The 24,787-nt window shown below is 37.2% G+C and overlaps 1 protein-coding gene across 1 annotated transcript in view; it reads right to left on the reverse strand.

The window, feature by feature from the left end:
• Nucleotides 1-24,787, reverse strand: part of LOC121671596 (ubiquitin-conjugating enzyme E2 E2) — a 204,567-nt gene that overhangs the window by 170,862 nt on the left and 8,918 nt on the right. Inside the window, exon 3 of the mRNA XM_042043565.1 lies at nt 20,067-20,117. Coding sequence (XP_041899499.1) covers nt 20,067-20,117 — 51 coding nt within the window. The remainder of the gene's footprint in view (nt 1-20,066; nt 20,118-24,787) is intronic.

Raw genomic sequence — 24,787 nt, forward strand, 5'->3', positions numbered from 1 at the left:
GACTTACAAGCACCAAAGCAGCAGACTTGACTTGACATCTGTGTGGTATCACAGAGAGCGTTTGAGGGGAACAGGTGCCCACGGCTCCTAAGAGTATTGACAGTGGAGGAAGGGCTGGGAGAGATCAAGGGGCAGGTTTTATGAGTTAGGCTAAAAATGCCAATCTGCATGCTCTGGAGTGTTCCTAGCACTATTCCCTGGGCAACTGATAAGATCACAGTGAACAAACTGGTGTAGGGAAGAGCTCAAATGTATTTTGAGAGGAATAACTTCTGGACTGAATAGAGTTCATACTGGTACAGGAGTCATGGGGGAAGGGAGCAAGGGCGATAATCAATCCATGTGCAACCTTTTGAGATATGGAAGAAGCCACACTTGCCACTCCATGTGCTCGTGCAGCGTCTCTCTTTTACTTCATGTGGAAAAAACCCTAAAAGAATGTTAGGATTCTTCTACAGACTATGATCAAATGCTAAAAGTAGTAATAATATAATCTTTCTCAAAGAAAAGAAAGTTTGTTCGATTTGCAATTACATTCTATTATCACTGACTGATCTGTTTTAGGTTAGCGGAAAGGTTGGCATGGCAGAGATAATATTTACCACGTTCCAACCATACTCAAGGGCTTGGTGAACCCAGAAACAAAAGTGATAAAGAAAAACAGAAATCTGCAAGGAAGAACAAGTAAGAAATACGGTGCATAGAAATGGTCTGTTCCTCTCCTTAGACACATTTAAATACAGAAACATACAACATTTTGATTACTGGACATACAGAAAGGTATGTCAGGAATCAAGTACAATCAATCCGAATTCCTCTTAGGACTGAAGATGACTAAAGAGTGAAAAAGACTCTAAGATGTTGAGGCATGAACTACAACTGAGGCAAAAAAGAGATAAAGAAAAAAAATCAAAACAGGCAGTTAGGCAGAATCAGCCAAAGACAGTTGTCCTTATGTCAAGCATAGACACAGAGAAGAACAAATTTTACTAGAATACCTTAATTTATTGACCATGGCTTCTTACTACAAAGCATTCATCAAAATTATCAGAGTCAAATAAGCCTTTTCTCACCACAGGAAATGATAAATAGCTTGATTTTGCAATGGTAAGTACAAATGTAATTTTCTTTTAAAACTGAACTACAAGAAAATTAGGCAATATGAAATTAAGTAATTAACAAGAGATTCTCACACTCTCCATTTCTACACTCTCCATGTAGTAAATAAATAAATAAATAAAATCAGGAATACTGACACTGGGGCTATGTAGCTAGCACTGGTTATTTCAGGCACACAAAGTTTAATAACTGCCTTCTGAGCATGTTTTTGGTCCGCACACAGTGAGAGGACAAATATGCTGAGTGATGGTCAATAGCTCAAATTCAATTTTAACCTGTGGTAAGAAGTGACAAGATTGATAGTAATGTGCCATCCATTCTCATCAGTCACACTTAGTCCTCAGACTTCTATTATTCACAAATCCTGCTATACAATCAAAGAGAGAGAACTACCGAATTATTTGTTAAAACTGACACCATAAATTACGCTCCCATATAAAAAGTTACCAAGCAGCCATTTAAAGAATTAGTGTGTACATTTTGGTAACTTTTGACCAGGTTAACAACCACTCTAGTTGGAAGTTCTTAGACATTTTATATCTGAGAAGTTAAACTTGAAAAAGCATCATTTATTGCCACTACAAAGTGAAGTCTTGTATTTCTGGCCCACAAAACCCTCCAATACTTCCTTTATCTTTTTTTTTCTTCCCCTCCCCCATATCACCTTTTGACATAATCAGAAAAGCTTGCAGAGGCATAGCTAAAGCGACAGCCTTGGAGTAGTGTTTCCACGCTGGAAGGTCAGCAACAGTGACCAGCATCAATGCCAAGAGCCCCAGAAAATTAAATGGGGTACAGGTGCTATACCTTGGCAACCAGCTGGACTCACACACCAAACTTCTGCTCTCTTGGTACAAGCAAGGCATGCAGTTGCCTTGTTCCTTTTCAGCACACGAAGTCCCTTTTAATTTACACATGATTTTCACGGAATTTCTATCACCTTTTAACATTAAATGTTATTAAGTTCATGTTTTAGGAGACGTGAATAACTATATTATTGCTGTGCAGAAATTCCAAAATACTAACACAACACTGCATTCAGAAGAGTGGGTTACATTCCCAAAACATCCTGTCTAGACAATTATGCAAAACCATGGCCCACGGAGGTATTTCCTAGCATAACCTGGTGGCCCTTGCTCTGAGTCAAGACAGCTCAAACACAGCTATGAAAGTCATTCTTTCAATAGCACCCAGCAGTAAGTGGGGAAACCTGGAAGTAATCTGACAAATGATATATAACCCCTCATATATATGCCCAGCATGGAAAGGTGCCTAGATTCGCAGAGTTTCTGTTTGGGATGGTGTACAAGACAAAGACTGTACCTGTAATAGTAAATTAAACATGCCAGGACTGTCTGCTGGCACTAAGGCCAGCTGGCTCAGAACAGCCTGTGTCCATACTCCCTTACCCTTCAAAGTATACAACTGTTGGACAGGAATCTCTTTCTTCTTTGCCTCCCTTCTCCTAAGGCACACTCAGAATTTGTTCAGGAGAATACCAGAGGATGATGTACAAAGCCTTTCCAGATGGTTCTAATAAGTTAGTAATATTAATAACTACAGTTCAAAAATGTGTTCTGGAGTTGATAACTTTGTCCATATAAACCTGAGTGACACAGCCAGAGGGCTCATGCCCCTTTGTAACAAGCAGGGGAAGAACACAAACAGATAAACAAAGGGAGGTAACTGAAGGGTCTAGGACAAACCATGAACCACCACAAGGGATAGACATCTTGTACCAAAAATATTAAATAGCTAGTTTTCATAGTACTTAGGAAGAAAGAACGGAAGCTATCAGAGCAAGAAAGATGCTCTCAGCTTCAGGTACCCAAAATATTTTTTGTTTGTCTCAATGCTATTGCTATTTTAGGTAACTACCATTACAAGGAGTACTTTTCCCAAATTCTGCTGCAAACAATCTACAGACTAAATGCAACTACAATTCAGTGGTTGATCTAGATACAAATTCTTGCCACTTATAACCCAGTGAAGTCCCCATGAATACACTCAGTTTTCTCCCTAATTTCAACATTTATCCAGATTACTTGGTTAATATAGTCTCTTTTAGTTTCTGCGGTATGAAAAGGCCGCTGCTGCGTCACATGCTCTATTACTGGTATTTTTAATGACTAACAGGTTCACCAACCACAAGGTATAAATAAAGTTTTTTGCTTAAACATATGACTACTTACAACATGAGTGTTTATACAAGAACAAACTGGCAGCAGAGGTGCTCTTGTTAAATTTATCCTCTGGATCGGTTACTTCAAATAGGATAGCAATTTAAAAGCTATTTTCAAAAGCTTTTTCAGGACTATTTATTTCTTACATGAGGAATCATGTGGCTGTTTAGGAAAGAAAGTATCTCTTTTAAACTGTACTTGGATCCTCAGCAACAAGACATCTCTCTCCTACTGCTACCCTTACCTAAAACAATGTTGAAGTTTCTCTGCCTGCTCTCACTAAACTGCAATTAAATAATAAAATTTTACTTTAATAATAAAATTACTGCAGCAAGCCACTCAAGTGAAAGTCAGAAGCATTAACTCTTAAGGCTTCAACTTAAGAGAACCAAGGCTTCACAGTATGGAAGGGACCAAACTGTCCACAAATGAAATTAAAATGGTTTATAAAATTAACAGACAGCAAGAAACAACTGGGTTTTTTTTACATATACATTTGATCAAATTGAAGGAAGAAAAACCAAAACCCACCAAAACTATGCAAAAACTGTATTCCAGATTGATCAATATACTCAAGCTTAATGCATAGACCTTCAAAGAGTCTCTTTGAGATCTCAGGTTAGGTTTTGGTTTGGGTTTTTTTAAAAACAAAAATTCTAAACAGAAGAAACATTGTTTAAAAAAACCCAAGTTCATAATTTTTTAAACTTTATTCTTAAACTTTGTAAACTTTTAAAGAAATTTCAACACCAAATGACATGTATATGATATTAACCCACATGCACTTATTTGACAGACTTTCAGATTATTTGTCAAGAAAAAAATCACCACATAAATATTTTTTTAATGTGGTCTATATGCTGAACTAATGTCTCCCAACCTTTTAGCTATACATCCCCCAGATAATTTCTTCTTTGGTGAAAGATGCTTCTATTTTCCATCTCAGGAAAGCCACTCCGGCCTCTTAAGAATCATCTTCTGAAACTCAGTACAGTGGCCTGTGACATGACTGCAATGAGCCAATACAGGTCCAGACTTTTTATTTGTGCGTTCAATGCTAGTTCTTTATGTAACCTACACAGTGCTCAGTGTGTCATCAGCAAGGCCTTTTTTTGAAAACTGAATACCACTGCAAGGCAATTAAAGTTTAAGTGTATAATTTACTCCCTTTCTGTTGATCTATTTAGTTACTGCTTTTAGAAGAAAATGAAAGGACCAGAATGTTTACTGCTCTGATATAAAAGAATATTTTGAGTAGTAAGTGCGGGGGTTATTTAAACTATTTACTACCATTCTGGCATGCCAGGGAAAGAGCGCTAGTGCAGACAGGGATCCTCCTTCATGCAGACCAGGAGTCACACCACTGGTAACAACAGAGGGTTGGGAATTCTGCAGGATGGCTCTCAGGTTAAGTGTTGATCGATCTCTTCCTGTACTTGGCATTGGATGTGTCTGAATATGTGAAACAGGTTATATGTTTTGGGGGGATTTCAGCTGCATCTATTTAGAAAGTCTTAAGGTGCTGGCTGGCTCGGTTTTTATTCAAAAGGAAAGGCGATAAATCCAAAGGAGTCCAGTAGCTTCCAAGTGTGTAAAAAAACCCCAATTAAATTGTTCAGTATAAAAAAAAGAGTTCTTCAAGACTGTATATACACTTCAGTAAAACAAGCAAGTGGAAGCACTTAACAGTATTAAACTTCGCTGTTATGAAAAGACAACAGTCAGCCAATTTCATTTATTCATAGTCTAAATATAAAACAGTGCAATCCAGGTGATAAAAATAGTTGCATGCTGCTCAAATGAAGTGGTTCTGTAAAATTTTCAATCAAAGATTTAGTTAGTGAATTTAAATGTCAGGCCAAAAATTAAGTCATTTCAAAAAGGGCAAAAGTTGTGCACATCCCCTCCATGGCTTCTCTAAGTTCAAGCTCCAGTTTCAATCAGTTACCTGCAAACACAAGCCATATTCTGCTCTAACAAGAAACACTGTACCTGGTTTATTAAGGTATAACAAAAGCAAAATTTGCAATGAACATGTTTATATATTACATACAGGCAAACTCACAGGATGTGAGCCAACGACCATACACTGTTTTTAAACTGCATCTCACCTTCATTGTTTCAGAGCACAAGAAGGATAGAAACTGAAACTTAGGTTCTTTTAATGACCGACTCAAAAAAATGCTGGACTATTTATGCTTTTCAACAAGAAAAAAAACAAACCCAACCTCAAAATAACAAACAAAATACATTTTAATTATCACAGAATTCCAGAACCAGCAGAGGTTGGCAAGGTTCTCTGGAGGACATCTTCCCCAAACCCCCAGCTCAAGTAGGGCCACCTCCAGTCAGTTGCCCCGGACTGTGTCTGTGTTTGAGTAACTCTGAGGACAGAGATTCCACAACCTCCCTGGGAAAGCTGTGCCAGTGCTTGGTCAACCTCACAGTGACAAAAGTGTTTTCTGATGTTCAGACAGAGCCTCCTGTGTTTCACTTTGTGCTTGTTGCTTCTTGCCCTGTCATTGGGCACATCTGAAAAAAGCCTTCACCTTACACCTTCTCAGTACTTATACTTCACTTGTGTAAGATCTCCCTGAATTTTCTCCTCTCTACAGAATTTCATTTTACAGAAGCTGTACAGCAGATGCCATCAGAAATGATGCTGTACAACATATGTTTATCTTGCCTCCAAAAATATCTTTTGGGTTAAGGTAAGTTTCCTGTCCAATAAAATCATTGAAACCAAAAAATTTGAAGAGGTAAAGAAGTTAGCTACAATTAGTTGACATTTCCCCAACACACTACTTAGGTTTTGGACTTTCTGGGATTTTTTCCTTCAGGAAGAACTAAGGAATAAAGAAGCAAAATGGACACCAGCTGAAGGCTTGCCTACATATAAACCTTCACTGTTGAAGAAAAACACATAATTTAAGACTACTTTTAGCTAAAACAGTCAAAAAGTTGAAAGAACACTTAGAAACAAGGTTTACATTGATTCAGTTTAAACTCAATAGACTTAATATAACCCTAAATAAGACGGAAACTAAAGAATTTAAAAAAAAAAAAAATCTATCTGGACACATCTTAATTAAAATCAGTTTAAAACTAATTCAACCAATTCATCAACTTTTGTAGCCTGCATATTTAGAAAGAGCTGATGATTCAAGTCACTGTATCAGGGGTATGAAAGAACATGTAGCAGAAGCTGGAAGAGCATAACGCTTGCAAGCCAACTGTTTTGCTAAAGGGTGAGTGAAATAGGCAAAATTAATCTGTAAATTCAGCAGAAATTTTAGGGCTGAATGGCATTTACTCTTGAGAAATGGATACTACAACACATATAAGCAGCATGTTTTCCTTTTTCTATTTAATAGACGAGCATTTTTTTTGGTTTTTTTGTTTAATTTTTTGTTTTAAAACTTGCTTCCAACAAATTCAGCAAAGATTGAAAAGCAGTAACAGCAACTACTATGCAATTGAGTCTTCTCCCCATTACTTATCACACTGCACTGCTATTTCCAATTCCATTTCGTGTAAATCGATACACTGCCAGAAAGAATGCCTATTTGGTAGCCTTTGTAACTGCTGCAATATAAATGCTGAAGTTACTTATCTATATCTTTGATAATCATCTGATTAAACATTTTATTGTTCAAAATCAATTGTCTTTCTGCCAGACATTTTTTCCCCTTTTCATATTTGCATTAAGCAAGCTCTAATCAGTTTGGCAGTTTGTACAACGTAGCATTCACCACACTTCTACAACACATCCATTTATTCCAGAAAAAAACGCCTTTCCTCTATTTTTTTCTTAGTAACTCAGTGTAAATGGCTACTAAAATCTGACATTATCAGTGCCCCTTATGATAAGAAAAATGAAAGCATATCCTGAAGTAAATTAATAACCCAGCTAGACGGCTTCTGTAGTTGGACAGTCTCACATCGCTGTGCTACTTACTAATCATCTCCGCATGTTTTCTCTTTGAAACATTTCTTCTATCGCTGAGCTATAACAAACAAACCATGTATGATTATGCCACTGCACTAACAATTACGAGTTGGCCCTTTTCCATTTTGCTTGTTAAAATCTGCATTAGTCATGTGGAAAGCTACTAAGCCATACAGAATCTAAAAATGTTACAGGAACGTATGGAAGTGTTTAGGACCGAAAACAAGGCATTTAAGCACTTATATGTTTCTTAGCCACAGGACTATAATGCATATGAAATAACAGACTTAACAAACAAGTGGTCTCTTGCCAGTTAAGTACTAAACTGCCCTTCTACAAAGAAATAATATCCAAACACCTTAGCCAGGAATTTATGAATTGTCATGGAAAAAATCATTCCCTTGACATAAACCACTAATGCAAGTTTATTTTTACTTCTTCAAGTCTTAAAAGTAACAATTCTATCATTTTGCTGTGCTTTGTACAAATTTTTGGCATATTTATAATATAGTCTGTCTAGTAGAGTTACATCAGTTACTAATTTAGTCCAGAAATTGCATCAAATTAACATCCTAAATAATTTTTAAAAACCCAAACAAATGGAACCCACCCACTTCACTGGAATATTAGCAACAAACAAATCACTAAACATAGATTGGATGTTTTCATGTGAATCAGGAAAAAGTCAGTTTGACAGTGCAGGAAAGAACAGCAATGTGAGTATAAAGATGTTTACTGCTGTACCAAAATTAACTAAAAGTTCTCAAGGCTATGAGACACTTTCAACCAGTAATTTTCAAATAGCACAGGAGGTAAAAACAAATCCTATCGGGGGGTAGCAGGTGGAATGAAGGGCATGCATTCTATGCAATTAAAATCTTTGAAATCCACAGTAAAATCTTAATCTTGAAGACTCTAGGATGAAAGGGGTTATGTAAATTGAACAAAGTCAGTCCCAGATTTTGGGACAGGCCCATTGTTTTCTGGGATATAGAACTGCATTGTTGCACACAGCTGACCATCTCCCTTAAAAAGCCATGCAGCTACCAGGAATACAAACAAATCCAACCTTCTAATTTATAGCAATATTTGCATGTTTCTGCACTCTTTCTTTGGGTGCTGAGCTGCTTACAATTCCCCAAGCCCAGAGGTAAAAAATTAAAGTTATTTTTAAAACCACCATGAGATACATGGCGCACCGAACAACCCTAGGAACTCGGAAGTCCTGGTACAGACTGCAAACCCCTCAGGTGTGCTGATAAGGTCAGGTCAGAGTGCAAAAGGAGTCACATACAAGGTAACACTACAACTGCTACAAGTAACCAGCAACATAAAAGAATTAGGATGTGTTGACAAGAGGAACTCTAGTTTAAAGTATTTCCCTTCAGCACTGGGGGAGGAGGAACCCAGTCCTGGTAAGTTCTGTAAATACTCAGCATGTTTTTACTACAGTGTCCATTAGTGGTATTTATACACAGCGACGACCTCATGCTTTAGCACAATGAATAAACATGAGAGGGAAAAAAAAATAAAGTATTTTGGTTGTGTATTTATCGGCGTTTGGGCTCATTTAAATACTACTTGAATAACAATTATCTTTCTTAGCTGAGCACAGCATCAGGTTGGCAGACTGTGCTTCACTTCTTCTCAAAGTGACAATTAACCTTGATATCAGTCTGTAAAGTGCTCTGTACTGAGAGCAGAATAAAATTATCATTATCATATAAATCATAAAGATTCTGAAACTGAGATAGCTGTCATCCCTCAGCTGCTTGTATTCAGTAAGGAGCAAGCAGGTTGTTGTAGAACATCTTCAGAATGCGTCGCCCTACAGCCACCACATTGTGGGCTTTTGAGGCTGCATTTGTAGCTACCTGAAAACGTAAGCCCCACATGTATGCCGAAAGACTCACAGTTAATATACATTATTAATTAAATATCACTCAGGGAGTTTTGTGATGCAGAAGGCCATTATACTCGAATCATGAATTTAAATCTGATTTACACTACAGTAATTCCAGACACAAATGAGATTTTCAAGTTGATTATGTGATGCCTATCAGCTAGACAGTATCCCATATCAATGATACTTGTGATCACCTGACCTTATTCTTCCAAGACTACAGTTTACAAACAAACAAACAAACAAAGAAAGTAACAACAAAAAAACCCCAAAATTAACTTGTTTAATGCTGGATCAAAATTCAAAACAGTCCTCTTGCATTGATGCTTAATCACCGTGTTGATAGACTGTCAAGAAATGTACTCAGACAACTAGAACTGTAGTAGTTGTGTCCACAACAGCTCCTTGAAATCCTATACAAAGTAAATACTTCTTCCCTTCTAGGCTGCCTGGACATGCAGGGAAGGAAGAAAATTGAGTCATCTTCTCTAAAAATTTCCCACCTTCAAACATGTAATGACAAGTGACTGCGAAAATGTTTACAGCCATTTTTGATATGACACTTCATTTTTGTAATGTGCACACTGTGTGTCAAAGTGTTTTACTGTTCTTGCTGCTACCAACAGGACATTGCTGTGAATAAGACATGGCAGTGAAGCAAGCCCTCTTTTAGAAATATTTTATAGACTGACAGGTCTTATTTTATGTGTAACAGAACACAAATAAACCAACAGCCAATTATGTGGAAGGGCACCTTGGTGTTGGGTTTTTACCCCCAACTAGAGCCAACTACTTTCTCTGAGCCAAACTATAGCAGATCTCACACAAGTACCTCAGGAAAGGGAGACAAATAACTTGCTCTTTGTACCCGTGGCACAAAGTGACTCCAGGGATCGTTTTTGGCAGGCAATGTGGCAGATTGTATGCAGGAGACACAAGAAGCCACAGTTGTGCTTCTGATCCAGCCAGCAATTTGAGTTCTCTGAGAGGTGCAGTGCCAAGAAGTGCACTGCCACGAAGTATTTTGAATGAGCAAGCCCAAGTGTGTCCCATGATGCCTGCTGCAGAGAAATGAACATACTCCAATGTAACATGGAGCAAGGCTAATTTTTCTCCTGTAATCAAAAGCCAGACACTCTTCCAAGAAAGGTTCAGTCATAAATGCCCTGCTTTTCAAGCTATCCAATAAAGTCTGAAATAATGGGAAGATCCGTTTTCACACTAGTGACTCACTCAAAATTACTGTGGACCGCTCAAGCCCAGTTAACTCCAGCCAACAGCTTAACCTAGAACATTTAATGAATCCCATCCATGGTTACTTCATGCTGCTGCAAAATCTGTCACTGTGTTTACCATAGTGATTCTGAAACCAATATTCCTATTAATCCACCCTGGCTGCAAGCCCCAAATTTAGAAGTTGGGTTTTTTTTAATCCCTGGTTTGAAACCCTAAATGCCACAGCTATGAGCTTAGCAATCAATTATTTATATCAACAAATCTGAAATTGCACACTAGGTAGACATCTAATTTTTCAGTCCTAAACTTCTCTGAAAATTAAATGCGTTACATTCCAGCCATCTTCTCTGGAAGGGTTATAACATGCCTAATTTTGTGGGCAATACATATATGTATCCTGTTTATGCTATCTAAGATAGCAAATAATGAGACCGTAGAGAATTTTAAAATTCTCTGGATCACATTTATGGTAAAATGACCATACAGTTGACATCATATAGTTATCCCAAGCATACCTTCATTATCTTTAAAAAATATTTATCTATTTAGCTCAGAAGTATGAAATCCTAAATACTGCCTTCTTATGTGTAAATAGACTAATCATAAACCAGTGTAATAACACACTTAAAAATAAAAGCCACTTTGAAATTAAAACACCTTAAAGTGCAAAATCCAGTTTGTTACCATAGATTTTATACATTACCCACAGAATTATGATATATGCAGAAGATACTGCACTGCTGTCATAGAAAGAACAGAACCTCCTCTGACAATTTTGAAGTTATAATAGAAAGGATAAAAATCTCTATTAGATTTATGATGTGCATCTTCAGTGATGTTTACCGCCAATACCTCCCAAACGAAAGTTAAATCAAACATCAGCTAATCTTGCAGAAGTAAAAAGCCCTCCTCCCCCAAAACCCAATGTGTACTGAAAATGAGGCAATCATTTTGAAAGAATGAAATTATTCACTACTTCTCCACTGAATAACAACCTTATTTTCTGATAAAGACATTTCACTATGAAGTCACTGCTGAATTTTATACAAAAAGACTGCCTACAGCAAGATAATCCAGAATAAATTACTTTAAAAGCTTTAAAATTCTATAGGAGGCTATAGGAAGCTCCAAATTCCATAAAAGTTACAGTAAGATATAAACAATTTTAAAACCCAATACAACAGTAACACCCAAACCAGAAAAAACCTTTAGAAATTTAAGGTTTAAGTTGTCAGCTGTGTCGTTACTCCAAAAGTAATTGCTGTAACTGTGTACAGCTTATTCTTCAAATATAACTCAATCTACTAAATTGAACACAAACCCTTGTATTTCAGTCTTACTTACAGAATCACCATCTTGGCCTCCACAATATTTACAACATTAAAAGGCTACAAGTGTCATGAAAGTATATTATCACTCACCTATAGCCCTCTCTAGGCACAGTATGCATCTCAAATTAATAAAGGCCACATAAATATGGCTTTTGTGCCAACAGACAGTAAATTACATATTTGACTACATATTTCTCTCTAAAAAAACCCAGAATGTTAACATTAATCAGAGGAAACTTCAGATTCTGGCATACATTTGACTATCGCATAAAAGGTAATATTTAAAATACATAATGCCTTACCACACAAACACGAGCTGCCATATGTGAGGCACTGCTAAGCATGGTTTCTATTAAGCCAATACACAGTAACTGGCTTCTTTCCAAGCAACATGAAAGTATTTAAAAACCTTGTTTAATCCAATTCCACAGCCTTGAAACAAAAATAACTTAAACTGTTGCAAGAACTGTTAAAATGAAAAATTAAAGGCATGTAAATAAGTGGAAAAAAAACTGTCAGAGAAAATGAAAACAAAGATTATTTCAAGCAGATATCTTAATTGTAATTAGTAACATTCGGCATGTTTATGATATGATTCAAAGCTGCAGCCAATTAGATACCCCAAAAAGCTTGTAACAAAGCTGCAAATGTGTAACTACAGCATAAATAAGTTTTATTGCACACCAAGAAAACAGCACCCAGATCAATTTCATAGTTTGTTTCCAAAGTGCTGCAAAGCATGCTCTATTACTAGTTCATGACTTTTTAGTCCTGAACTGCAGCTTTTCTACCAGGAGATTTTGGAAAACAATTTCATTAAATTCAGTCTACTAATTGTTAATCTGTACACATTCCATATATATCAAGAGCAAAAGAAAAATTACAGTATTGCCTTAGACTGTCATGATTATGCCAAAAACCCCAAAACAGAACCAGCAACAACAAAAAGTCAACACAAACAAACAATACCCCCCACCAAAAAAAAAAAAAGAAATAAATAAAGTGCACTGAAAGTTAATAGCTGTTAAAAAGCTGCACAGTTGTGGTACTGCAACTGAGAAAGACTGATTTTTTTTTTTTTAAGTAGATTTCCAAGGAGAGGGGAAAACACTATTTTTTTTTTTTTTTAAGGAGTAAGAAGTACACATTAGCATTCAGAAAATAACATGACTTTGTGAGATGCTCTTTTAAAGTTTTCTTTAAAAAGATCTAAGTATTACAGAGAGGAGCAGAATTCAAATTCTGCTCAAATGTGGTTTACTGAAGACAACAGTATTAGGCACTTAGGAGATTGTGCCATTTATTTAAGAAAACAAATACTTCATTATGCTGTCAGTCCCAACCAACAGACAAAATATCTTCCATTCCCTCATTTATTCAATAATGAGTAAATTACTAAAGGGTAATGAGCTGCTAATAAAAGTGTGTTTTTTACATGATTATCATGAAATGGCAGCGTCTGCTTGTTCAGTGCAATAGTACCTACTACGGTCACACTTTCAAATAATTCTCCTCTATCAACTTTCTGTAAAGAAATTGATCCTTACATAGCTTTCATACTAGACATTAGTATACATTTAGGGGAAAAAAAAAAGGAGAAAAACCCCACAGAAATAGCTAACTACATATAAAAAACACACATTCAGGTATTTCTTTGCAAAGTCTCCTAGCAATGATGTAAAGTCTCAGTCAAGGTGGTTTTGCTTCCCTTGCTGGCAAGCAGTGATTGTTTATTTAACACACTTATTTTAGGGGTTGTGGGGCGAGGGGTTTTTTTTTTGTGTGTGTGTTTTATGAGGACTTTATTGAAGAGATTACAAAAATATGCATATAAAACATCAGTTTTATAACGTAAATCAAATTCTGGCTCATAAGAAAAACAAAAAGCAAAACAAGCAAAAAATCTCTCCTCCTAAACCAACACCTTTCTTTAGCTATTTAGGAGAAGGCAAAAGAAATGTGTATGAAAGTCAGCCTGAAAAATTCTGGAGGTGAAAGCATTGGGGATTGCTCTTGTACAGTGTAGGAGACTGACTTACAAAGACCAGCTGGAACTCAATATTAAACTGCTGGGAGAGAATTTCTCTGTTCAGAATTCCCCACACTAAAAGCATCAGTGTTTCATTTTACCCTTGTTACAGGTCTTCACACCACCTTCCCAAACTTAGAATTTAAGCTGGAGAGATTTAGTTATCTTCCACGCTAAGCACATTGCAAATATCAAGGAACCCTCCCACATCTATCACAGGCTGCTTTTTGAGCACTCTTCTGCCCTTTCCTGGTTCAAGGAACTTGCAATCATCATGACCTCTCCTTATGCCCCAAAATCATCTCCCTGCTTCAGCTGTGCCATAGGATGTGCTCTGACATCTCCCTGACCTTCCAAACCCGCACTCACACAGTGCTTGCTGAAGTACTCTCATTTTTCTCTAACACTAGTTTCTCTTTTCTCCTCCTCTTGGGAGAGAAGTCATCATTCAGAACCTTAGAGAACTGGCAGAAATCATGTGGAGGTATTGTTAAGCTGGGAGGTATTAATGGGTGTTGTCAGACAGTTCCTTACATCGTCATCACTGAGTGAAGTTGCCAGACCTGGCAGGCAGCCAGTGGCAGGTTCCCTTTGCAGCCTTTCTTTTTTTATTTCCTCTCCTGCCTTCATGAAAGTTGCTAACATTTCAAGCCACCAATGGCCACCACACATCCTGAGGCTTTTGAGGGTTGCATGTAATCAATCCTAAAATCACCGCACAACCACAAACAATAACGCAATCAAGCAGATATTGAAAACTCAGTTTATTCAATGAAAAAAAAAAAGTTCAGTGCTCTCTAATAATTATTCATAACAAACCTAGATTTTCAAAGATATCAGATCACTAAAAAAAATTTCAGAGGACCTTCCAAGTACACTGCACCTTGACACATGGAAGATCCATGAAAAGAAACATCTGTATTATTTTTGAAAAACAGATGCTTTGTAAACAATATGACATTGAAAGGTCACATTTACAGTGAAAATAAGCAGGTATTTTTTAAGAAATGTTTTAATATATTTACATATTTCAGAGCTTAAAGCCCAAATTTTGGTTCTGCACTGTCTTAATAGAAAATAACTAAAGGAATGAAAAGTTTGCATATTAAAAAGTAACCTGACACTTTTCATCTAAGGTACTTCAAGATACCAAGGTAATAAAATCTAAAAACCCCTCCAGTTAAAAACACTGGCAATCTAATTCAAGTGATAAAATACAGTATGGTTGCTATTATAAAATATAATCCCAGTTTGATTGTTAACTTGCATATCTCTGGGACATGCTTCTTGCTGTTTTTGAAGCAGAAAGTGACTCAAAAGTAAAAAGTAAAGCAGTTGCAGTACTCAAATTTTTCAACCACCCTTATCCTCAATTGTTGATACACCATGGATTTAAAACCAACAGGATTCTGCACCCTAGTATCAACCACTTCTATGCTTATCTTTTTGACTGAGTTTTGCTATTTGCTGTAAATTCTAAAGAGACCTTTGTAAATTCAAAGGTATATACAATGTTCTGTGCCACGTGTTCTCAAGAAGGTTATAGAGGACAAGCAGCAGATCAAAATAAGTCTATACAGGCAGAAGGTAAACTCCACGAGTTACACAATGGGAAGGGAGCCTGAATTCACAGGCTGGAAATGTTCATGAAGAAAAATGTTCAGAGAAAGCATTTCTTACCCCAGTTTTTCATCCTGCTCACACATTAGCATCGCATTCATCACAACCATGTGCCTGTGGCAACACACTGATGCCTCCCTAAGTCAAACAATCAAAATCACTGAGCACAATTGCAGGGTAGATACTTGCTGTACCTGCTGCTCCAGGTCCCTCCACTTCTCTCCCTCTGCATTCTAGAGCAAGGCTGACCATCTTCTCCCTCCCAGTCTTTCCCTGATACTGTGCTCCCATTTGTTTTCTGTTCCTGAAACTTGTGCCATCTCTTTAGCTTTAAAGTAGCACTAGGTAGGAGTTTTAAACAGGTGGCCCGGAGAATAGTAATTGAAATTGCTGGGATTCACATAATCCCATGGAGTGGTGAAGATCCCATCCTCAACACTTCAGGAAAAACAGAGTCAAAGCAGTATTATTTAACAGAAATGCTGGACTCCATACAGTCATTAATAACACAAGAGATATCCATGAGGCACACTGATCTCTTTCCCTGAGCCACACTGAAAATTTTGCCAATACACTTGGCTCTTCTCAACATTGTCCCAAAAAGAACTGTTTTAAGTATTATCAGTGTGATTAGTTTTCACAAGCAAAATACTTATCACAAGCAAAATGCTAGAATCACCTGTTGGTTGCTTATCAATTTTGCAGACAGTATAAAAAGCAAGGAGTTAACAATGATTCCAAACAAATGGAAGAGATAAGACTACACACAGGGTTTTAAACTGATTGTTCTGAAATGAGAGTCATTCTGTCCACTAAGCTGCACAGTCCTTTACAGTGTATTTCTGAGCCTCAAAAGCATTACCTATATTGCTAGAGGGTAAAAGAAATGAAATGTAAAAAACATAATAAATAATACATAGAAAAATATAAATTAAAAAAATACACAGAAAAGAGAAGAATGGTGAAAAGTACCCTAGAGAACACCAGAAGAAAACATGAAGGAGAAGATAGGTAATATCAGCAACTTAACAGGAAAATTTTGAGCAGTTGCTCCAAGTGGTGTCCACAGAGAGCTGCTATTCACTTCATGCTGGCTCTCCTTGTTTCCAGCTGCTAAGCTCACATTGAAAGAAGCTAAAAATACATTAAATACTTCCAAAATATTATTTTCCCATGTAAGCAATTGGTATAAGCTGCCACAGAGATGTTGTTCTCTTGCCAGTGAGAAGGGAAATAGTATACAAGAAGTTGTATTCTATGAAATCTTTTGTCTTATACACAATGCAGCCAAAAATATGGAAAAGTTTGGAAAGGCATTATTTTAGCTACAATAATTTCCAAATATTCCCCTCTTTCAGCAAGCCAATATAGGAAAATGACACTTAAATAGGAGGATCCTATCACCTGTGAGAAAAGCTATACTCTGCGCTACTCAGGAGCATAATATGAGAGCCATTTCTAGCAATCAAGCTTTGATATTTCAGTGAGGGGAAAAAAAAGACTGGAGTGGCAAATGTCTACAATTTAGGCATGTATCTCCTGACAAACTGAAATTTCACAATGCCGCAGATTTAAACATAAATGTACCTGCTTCGCATTCAGGACTGTCCTTGACAGTAAATTCAGCTCAATACAAAAGTAAAATGGGGGGAGGGATGGGACAACACATACTGAGAACCATCCAGCTCTTTCTGTTAAATGTGAAGTACAACAGGCTTTTTTATGACACGCCTTCCTCCAAAAATAGCAATGATTACACTGTTCAACTCCCACACCCCCCCTCCTCAGCTTGACTTTTTTACACGTAGAACATTATACATTTTCAGTCCTGAGGAAAGAGCTTAAGTTTGTGGAGCCAAAAGGACTCTCTCCATCGCCCAGTACCCAAACTACAGAAAAGGAACACCTAGGGAGGCAGGCAACTCTAATTTCTTATAGTATTAAATCTTCTTTTAAAGCCAAAGTGACAGATTTTGTAAGAACTCTGAAACCCACAGCTTTCCAGAGTTTTGGAAAGACGCTGCAAGTCCCAGCAGTGATAATCTGCCAAGGCACATTTGTGAGCAAGACTTTTTTTGTCTTCCAGACAAACACAAAGATTATACAGTCTATTCCCTTCACAGGGTTGAGGCAAGGGAAACGTTAAGATCACAGCTGCTGCAGCAGTGGAAGCTGCAGCTGCCTTGGAGCTTGTAGCCTACCATGCGATTGCAGGATGCTACTGTGCTACACATCCTGTTCCATTTGGGGCTTTTTTCATGAACGGGAGAAACCTGAAGCTTTGGCTGGCTGTAGTTAATGAAAAGTCTTGCAAATCCTCTTGCAATATTCCACCTAAGTTCCAATTCAGCTCAATAGCCTTCCTACCAGAACTTCCTAAGTAGCTGCTTAAGATAGCTGTATTCTTGAATAATACTTTCTTCACACCTTCTATGACATTTAGTTTTCAGAATTATCACATCCCTATTGCCCAGTCACGATTTATCTTTTATATGAAAGAGTACACACTCTGAAGGCAAGATGGAATCACAACCATTTCAAGTAGCCTACATCTGGAATGAAATTATCTTTATGAAATATGGTTGGGCTTTTTACTAGAAAAAGCTAACATGTCTTTTAATGATGACCTAAATTTCACTAAAACCAGGAAAGGATGTATCGATCCTTTAGGGTAAGATATACCGTACAATAGCTCAGCTTTCCTCATTATTCTGAAGAATCATGCCTGGCTGATGTATTTATTTTGTAATGTTTAACATAACAGAAAACAGATGAAGTTCAAAAATGAACTTCAGAAAAATGAAAGATGAAAACACTGTTTAGACTATGTCAACGAAGCATAAAACTAAATGAAGTGATTCTGTATTGACTATAAAAACATATTTGCTAATAGTAAAGTTACTAATGGTTGTCTATCAAGATCACAACATGAAGTAATTCTGCATCTTAAGAACTGTGCTAAAGCAGCAGACACATGAAGTTAGATGTAATTTTGTGATTTTGCAAAACAGCATCATGGAGTGTACTTTACTGCTATTTTATCATTAGTGTAAATAATTCAACAAACCCAGGAAACCTCCAGTTCACTTGTTTTTTTTTTTTTAAATTGCAAGTCACCAAAGGGCTTTCTACCAAGACAGCCAATGCTTACTTTACACCTGCTAGCAAAAAAAAAAAAAAAAAAAAAATCAAATATAATAGTATCTTGCATACTGAAACAACTGCTTTGTCATAAAGAGAAGGCCTCAGAAAACTAGAAAAAATGACACCACTGTAAAAACCTGTAAGCCTTTTACTCTCAGTTCAAAGATTTAAGCATTCTTCTACAACAGACTGAAGTTTCATATTCATCTCAGCATATCAATCCACTAATAGGCATCAGTCATCAACACCGAAGTAAAATCTGCCACATGAAACAGCTTTGATGTGACTGAAGACACACACAGTCGTAAGCATGACAGAACAGCTTAGCTATTAAAATGTTTTATCTAGCAAAAAACTGTTTGTCCTAATTGACTGAAATACTCTTCAAATGCTATTATTGTGAGGCTACTTCACTAAGCAGCACTTTGGTACATAGGCACTTGACTTACATCTTGAGATCCAGCACAACCACATCAAATCTTGTTGGAATATTTTCTTACACACACTTTTGTCAAGAGACGAAAACAATAAAGCTGACTGTCATTTTTACTACCAGTTGCTTAGTTAATTCGATACTGAAACATACTGGGATTCATTACACAAGCTGCATGCAATCAGCCATTTCTATCAATCTTTCTTCTTAGTGCATTAACAGAATGAAACCGACTAACCACATCAGTTGAAATGGGTTGGCAGGACTAGGTGGAAGCTATTCTGCACTGAGCCCAACCTCTCACCACGAGAGGTGCAGTGCCAGGGACTCCTTTAAACAGCAGTGTGCAGCCCTGGCCCATCTCCAACACTGACTGTACATCAAGCTGACAGATAAGAAGCCCAAGACAGCAATCTGAAAACTGTATATAGCCCCAGCCACTAGACAGTGAGGGCTTCAAGGTCTACCTCATCATTCATTTCAAAGCCAATTTTAAACACACCAGAAGTAAACATATCTGACAAAAAAACCCCTCAAAAAAACCCCCAAAAACCAAACCAAAAAAAAACTCCACAACAAAACAAAAAACCTAAACCAAATCAAACAAGCACATAACCATTATCAGAAAGTCTATATGAGGATACACTCTAATTCAGGAAGTGTCCACTGAATATGGCAATTGATTGCCACAAACACAGTCAGAAAATTACTGTTTGTGTCTATAACATTTTCCTTTGTTCATTATATTGACAGGGTGTTAACAACTTGGAAGAGAAAGGAATCAAATACACCAAGCAACTGCCAGTAAGATTACATTTTACAGAACCAAACAAAATACTATTGATTTAATATCTCAAATGAAGGGTGATTTGATATTTGTCCTGTATCGATTAATGCATCATAGAGTTCATCCATTTATGCCACTACTTTGGTTACCAGAAAGTGTCATATCAATTCCTTATATGTAGGCAACATATTATCTATCAGCTCTTACTCCAAAATTACTAAATAATCAGCACAAAGGAATAGCTAAAATTTACCCCAGTTCCCTATGCAATTTCCACAGCTCCATACATTTCATTTCCATATTCCAAACGAATAAAATCCAGGTGAACTTACCTACAGTTTGGAGGAGGGTCTAATGTAATTTCTGCAAGTTCTTTCTGAATTCTTAAGAGGAAAAAAAAAAAGATATTATTAGGACTTCTTTTTTAATCTGTTTCTTTCAACTTTATGAACATTTCTACAGCAATCAATAGTAACAAAATATAATTCTTAGAACTTCTGATTGAAACCCGATGCTATAACTTTTCACGAAACTGTGCAAGAACATGTAGAAGTAAAAATCAAATCTTTTCTGAGAAATGAACCTCCAATATGGAAGAAATGCCTTGAGCAGCCACCTAGAAAATCACACATTTTCCATAGGTCAGGATTCTCAGCTCCTTTGCTCACTTACACAATTACTAAATGTCTCATATACCCTCCTCCTCTATTTTCCCTCCAACTATATGTCTTATAGTTCTTACCCTCCCAAATATTTATCTTCTTAATGTATATTGTACTGGCAGGGCAAAACCCCCCAGCTCAAAGGAAAGTTGCCCAGAATAAGCCCACCCAGGGCCTCACAACCTCCAACATATTGGCGGGCTGATAATCAGGTTCCCCCAAAGGGAAGTGCTCCAGCTCCCTGGTCAGCCTAGGGACCTGCTGCTGGACTTGCTCTGGTATCTGCCTTCTTTTCACTGAGGGGACAAAACTGTAAATGTTATCCCAGATACAGTCTAATGAAAGCTGAGTAAAGACAGGTAAATCTCTTTCATCTGTCTATGGACTATGCTTCTGTTAATACCTCCCAGGAGGCAGCTCAGCCTTTGTTGCTGCCTCACACTGAGCTTGCTGTCTGCCAAGGCCCCCACGTCCTTCTGAGAAGAGATGGTCCCCAGTATGTATCTGTACAAGGGGTAAGTCCTCTCCATGTACATGGCGTTCATTTGTCCCTTGTGAATTTATGAGTTCTCTGTCAACCCTCCCCTGCAGCCTGGCCAGATCCCTCTGAGCCGTAGCTTGGCCCTGCGTGTACAAACTGCTTGTCATCTGAAAACTTCTCAGTGCACTCTGCCATATCCTCCAGGTCACCAATAAAGACATTACAGGCATCCTGCCAGAGTGCTTCCCCCAGGGACAGCAACTTCGTTGTTAAGGATTTCTGGATATTCCCAGGCTGACGCTTCCCAGCCAAGTCCTTCAATACCTGATCTCTGCCACAGCTGGCAATGGGGGTTCTTTTCCCTTACACCAGCATCTGCATGAGGGCCAGTATCTTGACCTCTGAAGAAATTAAGTATGCAGAATAGGATACAGAGTTCCCAAAGGAACTTGTAGGAGTTTACAGTTCCCAAAGACTTGCCAGAGTATGATGCCATAAGCAGGACTGCGAATGCCACCTTCCCTATAAACTATGTCCAAGGCTTTTTTTTATAGGCTACTTCAGCTCAAAAACATGAACATTTAGAAGGAGGAAGGAAAAGAAAAACAATTCAATATATCCTCAGCATTCTTTTTGTGCCTCCTCCTTCACAAGATTTCATGCACAGAGCAGACTGCTACTCCTATTATTCCCTAAACTAAAAAAGAAATAATAACACAATAATACTACTCAAAACCCTGAGATAGGTGCTCAAGCCACAAGCCAAAGGTTCAGGCCTGACCTACACATATCTTGTTAAAAATGATTGCTATCTATTTTGCATATAAATACAGGTTAAGAAAATGGCTTACCAAAATAAGCATTCAGGTATATTGGCATATATAACATAAAAATGAGCGGTTTAATTCTTTATATAATGTTACAATCCAAACACAATCTTACATGTTAAGGAGTCTCACAGCCACTATCAAAATTCCCCTTATGCCATTATGAATTGATTTTACAGCTATAATGAATAAATGAACCAACAGCAGTAGAAGAACTGGCCTGAACCAGAAACTCAAGCCTTTATCATTCACATTCTGAAATAATTAGGACATATGTGGGCAAGATTTGTAGGCAGAGGTAATAATCATTTATTAAGACCTGATGAGATCATTGAAAAGATAAAAATACTCTTCCAGATGCTTAGATTTCCTTCTAGCTTCTATGCATATAAATACAGGCAAAGTAAATGGCTCATCAAAATAACCATTCAGGTGGCATATATAATATAAAATGCACCTGCATGTACCAACTGCTCCCACCCAACTTGGTGTCATCTGAAAACTTTAGAGTACACTCTGCCATATCCTCTAGGTCACCCACAGAGACATTACAGGCATCCTGCCAGAGTTTTAACTCCAGGGAGAGCAATTTTGTTGTTAAGGATTTCTGGACACTCCCAGGCTGATGCTTCCAAGTCAAGTCCTTGAATACCTGATCTCTGCCACAGCTGGGTGTATATAGCCTACATACAGAGCTGGTGTGTACCCTACATACACACAAACACACACAGTTACTTCTGTGGAGGGGGAGCAATTTGATCTTTACTTGCTTTTTCTACTAATTGAGATGTTTGTATCGCCAGCACATAGAATTCCTCCAATAAGTATCATACCTTTCTTATAAAAATACAGGCACAGTCTGCTTAATCAAGCACAAAATCATCGTAGTAACACTGAAAGTCACCCCATTTTTAAATTAGTGAAGTTTAAGCACAACAAAAATATTTTTAAACAGCCCATTTAAACAATCCCAACAAATCACAACTTTTAGAAGGGAGATATTATAACTGTGGGAATGCTTAAAATATTTCTTCAGTATATTAAAAACTTCTGCCATGATTTTGAAATTTATACTATCACAAATTCAAACTACAGAAAACCTAGATTGCATGGAAACTTCAATTTTGTGATTTATGAGCTGTTTTGCTTTTTCAGCCTTTTGTGAAGTTACAGAATGATGGCACTGCACTTTATTATAGAGTCAGACATCATTCCTTTGCTTTACATATAGTAGTAAAAGCAGCTAATATTTCATGGCATTAGAGTAAGTGTGAGGCACGTCAAGAATGGATTGACAACTTCAACAACTTCAGTCCTAGATCAAAAACTTTACACTCTTCCTCCTAAATCCTAACCCACGTTCCTTACATTTTCAAAACAAAAGGGTCTCTCATTTTCTCCATCTGTTCTAGCTCAACCCAAAACTTGTAATGCCAAGAGCACTAAAATGGCCCTTTATCAATCTATTCTGTGATTGAGCAGACAAGGACAAACTGCCTTTCTGCTTCAAAACATAAAAATTGATCAGATGGCACTGTCTATTGATGTTCAAAAGACATCATTGTTCTTGCAAACATCTAAGATAAAGAGACATTTCATTCATGATTATTTTTATACAAACAAGATAAACATATTAATGCAATACTGTCCATCAATTGCTCCTCAGCAAGCTGTCCATGTTTATTCTCCTACTCTGTGGTGTCCCAAACTAAAATTAATTTATACACCTTACATTTCTTTTGTTGAAACCTTAATTTACCTTGCATTCATGCTGAGAGCTCATTCATAAACAGTTTCTGTAGAACAGCTGACATGCAATAGATTGTTCACATGTCACAGCATTCAAAGTTACAATTAAATCATCGGACAGCATCCCAGAGAGCCTTGCACTGATAGAGACCTCCACTGTGCAAGCTGCCCTTTGTCTGCACGTGCTCTGGCACTTGTTTCATATCCCCATGGAGTTGCCCTCAGAATCTGCCACAGGAGAGGACGTGCCTCATTTCCTTCGCTGACCACAGAGGATTCACTGCAAGAATATGCGGCCTCTGGCAACAAAACACTTTTTTCAGGGTCCTTTCTGGCATCTGTTTCTTAGGATTTTCTGCCTCAATAACAGTCATGTTTAGCTATGTCAAAGAGGAAAAGCCCTTGAAATTCAAATCATTATATATATCCAGTTTATATTTAAAGTAATGACATTACGGTTTAGTACATATTGGGAGATGGGGTGATGGCAGGGGGTGAGGCCCTTGCTAGTAATCAAAGCCCTGGGCTGCACACATAAGACATTTAATTTGCAATGTCAGATCTAGTAATTTTTGTTTGGTCTTAGAGAAGTCATTTGACTCTTCTCTCTCATATATATACACACACACACATCTATATTAAAAAGAAATCACTCCATTTTACCAAGAGAAAAGAACAAACATAGTTGCCTTCCAGTAACAGTGCAAAGGTTAATCTACTCGTAAATTCAGAAACATGAAAGTACATCGTGGATTTCAAATATTATTAATTCTCACAGGTACATATTTACTACTGTACCAAGCCTAAAGGCACTGAGTGTTGTTTCCTTCATGAAACAGTTAAAAGTTCTCTAAAGCTAAGAGAGACGTGAACAACTTAGAGGATTTCCCAACATTATCAATAGGAAAAGAAATAAAATAAAGGACTATATGACAATAAGCTATTTTTACCACATCCACTTTTCTAAACTACATGTCTCTCTACCCATAAAAGCCAGATGAATCAATAGCCTATACTGAAGAACATACTACTTAGAAAATACTTAAAAACGCAGTCACTGGTATGTATTTCAATGCTAAATAAATTGTGACTGAGCAGGAAATTGATCTAAAGATAGTTAGATTCATACTGGAGGAAAAGAATATTCTCGTCTACTCACTAAAAGATGGATAAAAGACAAGGATATTTCTTTTAAGAAAAAGCACTCCATATTTTGCCGTCATATTCAACATGCTAAATATCATTTCCAGATTCCTTAAAAATAGTGCTGTGATAAACCTCTCAGGAAAAAAAAAAAAAGGTAGGGGGGGGAGAGAGGGGGAAGGGAAAAATGT

This window comes from Corvus kubaryi, unplaced genomic scaffold (genome assembly GCF_017639235.1).
Source record: "Corvus kubaryi isolate FWS band 111438036 unplaced genomic scaffold, C.kubaryi_AGA036_p1.0 37398, whole genome shotgun sequence".
Classification (NCBI taxonomy): Eukaryota; Metazoa; Chordata; class Aves; order Passeriformes; family Corvidae; genus Corvus; species Corvus kubaryi.